Source organism: Marmota marmota, unplaced genomic scaffold (assembly GCF_001458135.2).
Source record: "Marmota marmota marmota unplaced genomic scaffold, marMar, whole genome shotgun sequence".
NCBI classification, from domain to species: domain Eukaryota; kingdom Metazoa; phylum Chordata; class Mammalia; order Rodentia; family Sciuridae; genus Marmota; species Marmota marmota.
Genome location: NW_025999898.1, coordinates 3,755,986 through 3,765,955, shown reverse-complemented (window position 1 = coordinate 3,765,955; position 9,970 = coordinate 3,755,986). Strand labels below are relative to the sequence as shown.

The 9,970-nt window shown below is 38.7% G+C and overlaps 1 gene segment (V, D, J or C); it reads right to left on the bottom strand.

The window, feature by feature from the left end:
• Positions 1-7,143: 7,143 nt before the first annotated feature.
• LOC107158411 lies at positions 7,144-7,742 on the bottom strand. The segment is given in 2 exon segments: positions 7,144-7,544; positions 7,658-7,742. Coding segments are annotated over 2 exon segments (447 nt in total).
• Positions 7,743-9,970: the final 2,228 nt, after the last annotated feature.

Sequence of the window (9,970 nt, the reverse complement as noted above, 5' to 3'; positions counted from 1 at the left end):
AGCAGTATCAGTAAGCTGAAGATTGCTATGCTTAGGAAAATACTGGCCTGAGCAGTGAAGGAGAAGGGTGAGGAGGAGGAATGGGTTCTAGGCCATGGTGCATATACCCCAGAGCTCTGCTGAAACCAACACAAGGTACCAAAGTCTTTTATTCACCTTCAGTTGCCAGGGGTGTTACAGAGGCCTTTTATGCATATGTGTTTGCCTTTGCCTGGCTAAGGAAATTCAATCTTCAGCTTGTGGGTATACCAATATATGGTTGTCATTTCTGGTAGGGGCGGGCTTGCAGATCCACAAGCATCCAAAGAAGTTTCAGGTGCTGGTCCCATTGAGACCTGAGTAAAGATCAGGATGTAGATTTCTGAGTCTCCAGCTGAGAGCTTCACAGACCCTCAGTGGTTATCCCAGAGTGTCCTCTGCTGCCCAGGCCAAGGTTCCCCTTACTGGTGACCAGGTGACACATTAGTCCTTATAAAGGAACATGCCTGCTCCCTGCTCAGGGGAGGAGGGGACTATCCTCAGGGACAGCCTCCTATCCCTTTCAGTCTTCAGGTTTCAATTTGGACTTTCTCAGTGGGAACAGGACACAATTCACCCCAATTTATAGAATTCTCAGGGGAAAGGTGTCTCATATACAAACTGTATAAAATAAAAGGTTCTTTAAATAATAACAGGGACATGCAGACCATGAACTCACTTTCCAGACTTGTCACAAATCAGGTTTATTTCTTCCTGATTCCTCACAAGTTTGGCTCATTGGGTTCATAACACTAAAAATCAATTATTATACTATGTAACTCACTGAGTTCACTGGAAATGATAAAATCCTAGAAAAGTGAAAGAAAATGTAATAATTAGATTGAAAAAGAAGGTGAACAGGATTAGAATGACTAAGAGAGAAGAGGGTTGAATCAATATCATAGGAAAAAAAATCTCAAAATCTATCCTGGGTTTTCTTTTGTGTTTTGTTTTAATGGAAGGAGTTCTTTTATTCATTACAGAGCAAAAATACATACTATACTTATTAAATTATTTTCCACTTAGGAAAATATATTGAGTTTATTTAGACTTTTTTTTAATTGATGTAGTGCTGGGGATCAGACTTTGAACTCATTGACTCATGCATGTTAGGCAAGCATTCTACCACTGAACCATAACCTGAGCTCTATATTTTGTATTTAATGAAATAAATAAGTTTTTGGAAGCTGCTTTTGAAGCATGATCAATAAGTTCCTTGTCAATATTTGGATATTGTTACCAGGGCCCATTGCTTCTCTCACAAATTTCCCTATCAACTTCCAGCTCATTTAACTGTTGTTCATCCTTTTCAGATTCAATGTGAAGAGTAGCTATTTTTCTTTCTTAATTCTTTTCAGGATAGTCAAAGAAAGTATAAATAATCCATCTTGATATAGGATACTTATAATATTCCTAGAGTTCTGGAATATAATCTTATAAAATTTCTGCTAATTTAGTTTCACCAATAAATACATTTACCAGAGTTATGCCAATGGCTACTGAAAGTCCAGTAAACAAAATATAGAATTTAAATAAATTTAAAAAAAAATTAAAAATGCCTGCCATACTATGAAGAAGGTTTGATAATGAAGAGTTTTTTTTTTTCCATTAGTCTGCACTATGTCACACAGGAACTGGAAATATTAAGTTACATGGCAGTCTTCAGAAAAACATGGGTGAGGAACCCTCCAAATCCAAGTTGAGTGGCAATGGGGTGGCCAGAGAGTGTTGTCAGTGCAGTGACAGGAGCCCACTACAACAAATTCATGGCTGACATGACTGTGACCTATCCCTGGGTTTTCTACTATAAAGACCTTGATATTATTACAAATATGCCCACACAATTAACATCATGATTATCACTTTTCCATTATTCACTGGGCTCAATGTGTTTAAAGTATCCCTTGGAAATGGCAGGCACAAAATCTACATAAATGACCAGAAGTGTTTGACTAATAGCAAGAAGATCGTCTCATGTTCCCACTTCACATCTTGATGCCAGTGAAAAAAATAGAATTGTGTAAAAGCTATAATTTTACAATAGTGCCAATACTGTTAGCAATGTAAAGGGAGTAATTATGTATTTATGTGATTTATATCTGACCCATTCCTTATTTAAGGAAATTCAATGGAGCCCAGAGCATTACAGAACCTCAAGTGGCCAGACTTGGAGAAAGCAACAACTTCTATGGGGAATTCCTGGTGTCAGTAAGTTTCATCAATCTTTTCTTGGGCTTATAATCTTTAATCACTGCAAGCACTACACCTCATTATGACGTATAGGAACCTGTATACTCTGCAAGTTTTACATTTCTGTTACATTTACTTAATGCTTTTGTGAATGATGTATTCTGTCATTCCCTCTACATACCATGCCATTTTAATATGTATGATTATTTCTTGAAAGAATATATGTCTCTCTTTAAAATGGTGAGAGTCTTCATTGAGGAACCAACTCTCCACTCAGACCTAGATCACAATTGTGTTCTTCCTCGTCCCTGTGGAAGGAATCATTCAGTGCTTAGTTCCCAATCCTCTGAATCCTCTCCTCTATGTTGTATTTTGATATGATACAAGAACCTTATTCCCATCTTATTCTCCTAGATTCTATGAATTTCACAGTGGCAGCAGCTGTCTATTATTATTAGCTCAGTTGGGACAGAGGAGAGTTTATCTGTTGACTGACCAGTGACCATACTTTCAGGAAGATTCCAGTAACATTATTTCCAGTGGGAAACTGAAATCTGTCCAGTGAGCAGCAGAGCATACTGTGAGGCTCTCTCAGTTTCTGTACAGTGGGTAACTACAGTTCTTTCTGTCTAAAGAATCAAGCTCTGTCTTCAGAGGGGCTCAGTGTGGAACAGAGATGACCAATAGGGAAACAATTCTGTGTAAACAGCCCTTCACTTCAAGGCAATCAGAGAACACAAAAACAGCCTGCACTAACCATCTCTGTTCTGAGGCCTCATAGGGCTGTGTCCACTATGACCTGAACTCTTCTCTTCCTCATGCTCTTCTTCCACAGCACAGGTAGTGCCAGGCTTTGAAAACCTAGGGTTGTTCCTGAATGGGTCATTCACACAAGCAGACACCCTTAAACAGTTAATTTAATCCTCATTTCTACCCAAAGAATCATCAGTGTCTGTGTCTGCAGGTTCCTTTGTCCAGCTTGACCTCATTCTGCCATCCTGTCTCTTTCTCCAGGAGCATCTTCCAAGTTCATCTGAAACCTGATCATAGCTTCAGTGTGGGGTGTTTCCCACACTTGGTCTGTGCCCCTTCCTTGGCAAAGCTGATCTGTCCTTGATCACCCAGAACAAAACATGTGTCACTGGATTTAAAATTCAACTTCCTTCCTTTGCTCAGATAGCCAGGCCACATCAAACTTGAACAGTCTTTTCACAGGACTTTGTTTCTTTGATACTTTTAACTATAGTTTTTATTTCTTTCCTGAGCAAATTTCCTATTAATATAGATATATTTTTTTCTCAAAGACATTTCAAGGAAGTGTTTTTGGATCAATTGTGAAAAACTATAATAACCACATTGAGGTTTTCAATGCACAAATAAGGAATATCTACTACTTTTAATTGTCTTTAATTTCTCTGGCAGTGCCTTGGAATTTTGTTTAAATACTTTCAGATATTTTCTGATATGCTTTGAATTACTTCACAGTGATGTTACTATACTATATTGCTCTTATTTTAAACTTCATGAAGCTGTTTTGTTAGGAAAAAGTACATCATTCCTTTCTGCATGTTGATATTATAATTGAAGCTCAGTTTGAAGATTTTAGGTCAGATTTATCTCTGAGTCACTCCTAGACCCTGAGCTGGGCATGGCCAAAATGAACCTCTTTAAACTTTCTCCAATTTATATACTCAGAAAAATTTTATGTCCAACCAAGTGATTTCTGCTGATATAAAAATTAATAAGTTGAGATTACATGAACAATGAATCAATCTAAAAGTTAAACTGAAATATATATATATATATATATATATATATATATATATATGCTATGTTCATATCTACTTGTCTGGGAGAACATTGGGTGCTGATTGGAAACTTGGAGATCTGGAGAAAGAAGTTATTCCTTGAATTATACCTAATCAGAGGCCCTACTAGCACAGGAGAGCTTTCTCACATGGGTCTAGGGTACAGTGTCAGCTTTTCCATATGGTAAAGTAATAACATTATTCTCAGGCTAGAGCCAGGAGATGAGCTACATTCATGCATTGGCCAAGGCATCTTTAGATTCAGAGAAGTGTCTAGAGAAGTTGCTGCCCTGTTGTTTGACCGAGTCTCACTTGAAACTCAGGTGATGCCACAAAGGGTTCATTGGCTTCTGCTGTTACCAATATATCCAGTAGTTTCCAACAATGACATGAATGGTCAAATACAGGTGAGTCTAACTGATGTTTCCTATGATACAGAGATCTTCCTCACTGAATTACCATGTGCTGTGAGGGGTAACCTGCAAACAGACACAGTCAGGTAAATAAGGCTAGAACTAGAAGTAAGTTCCTTGCAAGATAAGAGCTAAAGGGGACTAACACAAGCTGAGGAGGTGAATCTGGACACTTGAGGCCTGTCCCTACCTATGCAGTAAGAGAAGAACAGCAAGAGGAGAGGAGCTCAGGTCATGGAGGAAACATTCCCTTAATCCCTTCAGTGAGGCTGAATTGTCCTAGTCCTCCTTTCTTTTCCCACTCTCTATCAGAGACTTTGTCTGCAAATGTTAGGGTCATAATTGCCCCAGTCCTTTGATAAGATAAATGTTACTGCTCAGGAAACTGGGCCAGACCAGAGAGGGTACAGCTTATGTGAGTCCTTATCAGTTGTCACAGGGCACAGTTTCAAGTCCAGGTATCTTTTAAGTATATGAGCCTACTAAGCAGGTGGGTAGGGATGACAGGACAGCCCTACAGGATCTCCTGCTGGTCACAGGACACACCAACACTATGACCCAGAAACTTGAAAACCCAACTTTTTTCTCACTATGGAACTTGAGACCTGGGAACTCAACAGGTTTCTGCAGCTCATCAGGTTACTGTTTCTATTTACAAACCTCATGGTATGATTCTAAGACAATTTGATTCTGATTGATGCATTTTTACTGTGCTTTCTCACTCTCAAAAGAGTCCTGTCTATGGGATGTGCAAATATATAAAAATGATATCATAAAGTTTTAGCTTGCCTGAAAAATATGCTGTGCAATTCAGATCTCTTCATGAATATATGTTCCAGAAAGTCTACATATCTATCATCATATCTAGTTTGAATTAGTACACTTTATTTTTCAAAATAGTTTTAGATTAACAGGAAAAGTATATAGAAAGAACAGAGTTTCCATATATCCTGTGGCTTTCAATTAACCTGTCATTTCTTTTAGATTTTTTTCAAAAATAGGACTTAATAAATAAATAGCAATCCTAGTTCTGTTACTCTATATTTGAAGCTGTGTTTTTAGAGGGCAAAATAAATGTAGCTTTCTAGAATAAATTTCAAAACATGCAGACAGTTTTCATGTTCCATTCATTCTGAATTCATCAATGGATTTCAACTACTCATATGTCAATTGGTTTGTATTTATATCTTCCATGTTTCAGTGAATTTAGCTGTTTTACTATTTGGTAAAGTGAACAAAAGCACAATAGAATGTACCGTTTGCAGATGCAGGGTTTAATCACACCATGTTCTATAATAACCAAGTCCTCACTGGCACATCCATTCTCTACCAATCATTCATTGCTTCAACCAGCCCCTCCATCCAGTACAGAAGCATCTTTTCTGTGAATGGCAAGCTCACAATTTTTTTTCTAAAATTACCCTGTGAGAATTTTTTGTGGGATTGGGAATTCAGTGGTTGAATATCAGATTTACTTATATCATAATAAATAATATCTGTGTATAACATTTTGTTGATGCATAACTCAGTAAATCTTAGATAATTTGAAAGTTACTAGATTTTCATATGTTATTTCCTGCTCTGTGGTGCATTGGCTCATGGAATCTGTCCTCTCTGCTCAGACTCATCTCCATTATCCACTTGCTCCTGTGGTTTCTTTACTCAGAACCTAAAGGCACAACAAGTCCTCCTGCACTGTCTCCACATGAACTCCTATGATCTAGTCTTTTCCGCTGGTCACCTTCAACAGGACACATTCCTCCATATCTCTCTCCTGTTCTCCAGATCCTTTGGTCAACTTTCTTATTTAACATCTCCTCTTCAAACAACTGAAACCAAGAATATCCAGAAATCAAAACCAATCAAGACTTTTGCCTCAAATCTAGTCTCACCCTTGGGATTCCTTTCTAGGTGAATATTCACTTTACAAACACATATTGATTTGTCCTTCATGGCCACCATCTGGCTGTTTATAAGGCAGAGACAAATGAGAAAAAAAAGCCCAAATTCTCAAGGAACCTAGTTTCTAGAAGTGAATCATAATGAATGGTGAAAGAGAAACATAGACACGAGGTTCACACTACCTTGAATATATTCATCCTGGGTATTTCCAGTTTATTCCTAACAGCTGAGGGCCCCTTGTCTCTCACAGGATGCCAACACCGAGTGTCTGCACACTCTACCTACAGCCTCTCCTCAGTCTACACCACTCCCTGTCCTCTACTAAGTCCCTGAGAGCAGGTTCTCCTGACTGGATTCTATTTGACTTTGCAAACAATTAGATGACAAAATCTTTAAACTTCAGCACTCTCAGTCAGTTATCCCTTGATCTTTTTTCCTCCCACACCAATCATATTGAAATCTTGTGTTTATTTAGTTTTATTTTTCCAGAGTACTATAGGCAAGACTTGGTGCTGTCCCTGCTGTGACTCCCTGGAGGTATTAAGGAAGGTACTTGGAGTCAGTGTGATGTCTAAAAGTTGAGAAGGAGGTTCTGGAGTGTAGGATGCACCTCTGCGCACTCAAGAACTAAAGAAGACTTCACTGGGGACTGCCTTCTGGATATGGCAGAATTTGATATCATATATAGGATGCCAGCAAAATACTGCTCAGATTTTGAGGATGTTTCAGTCTTTATAATTATTTCCAAAACACTGGGAAAGAAGTGCAGTGTGAGAGAGATTTATAGTTGTATAAATTAATGTATTTTAATATCAAAACAAGACTACATAGGTCAGAGCCTGTGGCATTTTGGTTTTTGTCCCACTTCCCCATCTGCCTGTTTCGCTGTGAAAAGCATTATTGTGCCCCACCGCACAGTAATAGTCAGCCTCATCTTCAAATTGGAGCCCAGATATCCGCAGAACACCCACATTGGCTGAGGTATCTTTGGATCCAGAGAAACGATTGGGGACCCCAGGGCCCTGGTGCTTGCTTGACTCTGAGTAATAGTTCAGGAGATACTTGGGAGGACTCCCTGGCTTCTGCTGGTACCAATATATCCTGTAGCTACCAACACTGAAGCCGCTGCTCAGAGTGCAGGTAAGCTTGGAAGATGCTCCTGGAGATGCAGAGAGAGACGGCAGTTGAGTCAGCACAGGCTGGGAGAGGGAACCTACAGAGAAAAATAGAGAAGATAGTGCCCATGGTCAAACTTCTCATAGGTTCATACCTAAAGAGTTGATGCAAACAGTGAATCAAAAACTGATTCCTGAAGCATTTTCCTACCTATGCAGTGAGAGAGCAGCAGGATGAGAAAACAAGTCCAGGCCATGATAGGCACAACTTCCTATGTCCCACAGTGGGAGGTGAGCTGTCACAGGTCTCCTTTTCTTCCCTCCTTCTTCAGAGGAGGGGCTGTTCATGCAAATGTTTCCATCATGACTGTCCAGGCACTCACCCCAAAACGCCCCTGAGACTAGAGCTCAGCTCAAACTACAGACTGAGGAGAATGAAGGTTTGTTTACCACTTGGGGGAAACTTTGGAGGATGGACTGCTAAGACAAGACAAAGTTCCCTGCCCAGGGGACCCTGCTATGCCAGAGTTAACCCACTGGTAAGTCCCCTTCAGTTCACACAGGGCCCCTTCTCCAGGCCAGGACTCCTTTGAGTGAATGGTCTTTACTGAAAGCTGAGTAGGGACCACAGGATAGTCCCACAGTGTCCCCTGCTAGTCACATGGCATACCTTCCCATGGTCCAACATCTTGAGAGCCCAACAGGTTTCTGTAGCTCATCAGTAACTGTCTACATATGAAAGGTTGGATTCCTAAATGCTGCAATTTTTATATGCTTTCATTCTTTCTCCCTCTCAGAAGTTTTTCTGTATTATGGGAAGCACAAAATCATGAAAAAATGATAACTTAAGGAGTTAGGTCTCCTATAGAAGAGGCTGCACACACCATATGATTTCATGGGTATATAATCTACAACATACATATATTTTTACAGTTTTGTAATCTTTGTTTATGAAATAAACATATTCCCATGATTGCCACTTAATTGAATTGCATTTAATCTTCTAATTTAAGCTCATTTAACTGTTAAAGTAACTATAATGTTAGAAAGTACAGTGAGTCTTAAGGCTTGTAGGTGTGGATCTCCTGTTGTGTCAGATTGTACTAGAATAAAGTCCAACCTGGGACATGCATTCTTGGACATTCATTCATCAACCTCCTTCATCTACTCCCAATGCAGATACATTTTTTCTATGGACACAAAAGAAACCCATCAATATTTCCTCTCAACTTTTCTAACAAGGATCTTTGAAGGATTGAATAGTTGATTAAGGCACTATGCCTGATTTCTTTCTCTACCATATGTTTATCAATAAGATGCTCCACTTTTCTTGAAATTAGGTCTGTGCTTTTCCTTCCTCACTTCCACTAAGCCACTCTTTTTAACCCCAATCTCTGCTCTATAGGTGTGTTTCCCTGTATTCTAAAAGGTTGTGCTATATATATTATTTTATTATTCTTATTCTTTGGGATGGGAGGACTGCACTATTTCTTATGTCATCATGACTGTAGAAAGTGACACTGTGTATTATTTAGAATTATTTTCTTAGATTGTGGATCTCTTAAATCTACCATAATATGTCACAAAGTTTCAAAATTATTGGTATGACATCCAGTTTCTTACTTGACCCCAAGATAGTTAATCCATGGAACTTCTGCTATTTTTGTTAGCCCTGTCAATAGTTCTCTGTGAAAACTAAGCTTTGATTTTTTAAAAAAGCACCTATAGAGGAAATAAACACCTGTAGAGGCCAGGACAAATTCACAACCTCTGTTCCTCCAGAGTACTAGTCCCTTTAAGTTCTTAGTACCTGGAAAATTTTCTGTTGCAAGAAAATGGGTAACTTTGGAAACTTTGATTACAATTTATAAAATTTAATTAGTTTATGCCAATTACATTAAAAAGTTCAGCAAAGAAGGTATTATATTATGAAGAACTGGAAGTTATGAAATGTCATGTTTTTTATTTTATTTTATTTTATTCTCTTTTTAGGTATACATGACATTAGAGTATACTTTGACATATTAATGTAAACATGAAATATTCCTTATTCTAATTAGGATCCCAGTATTGAGGTTGTACATGATGTGGAGATTCAATATTGTCAGATATATCATTTATGATGAGCTATTTGTCTTAGGTGATACCTTACTCCACTTGTCAGATTTCTGTCTGTGGAACAAGAAACATAGAGACCCCCCAAATCTATTCTATTTGATAACCTCAGGCTGAGGAACAAAGTCAAGACCTTTCTTCTTTAGAAGTCTCTGCTGTGTCATCTTCCTCAGTCTGGGGAAATGATACTTGTAGAAAAAAAGTTTCCCCTCATTTTCAGGACAATAACCCACCAAAGGTGCACACATAAGTGTCTCCAATTGGCAGCACCCTGGATGTAGTGCTGCAGTTACTTTTGGAGCCCAGAGAAGTCCCTCAGTGCTGGTATATGAACATAATGTTCCCTCAATGATCCTCTGAGCTGTGCCTCACCTGAGGATAGTCTTCAGATTCAAAGAGCAATGATGTC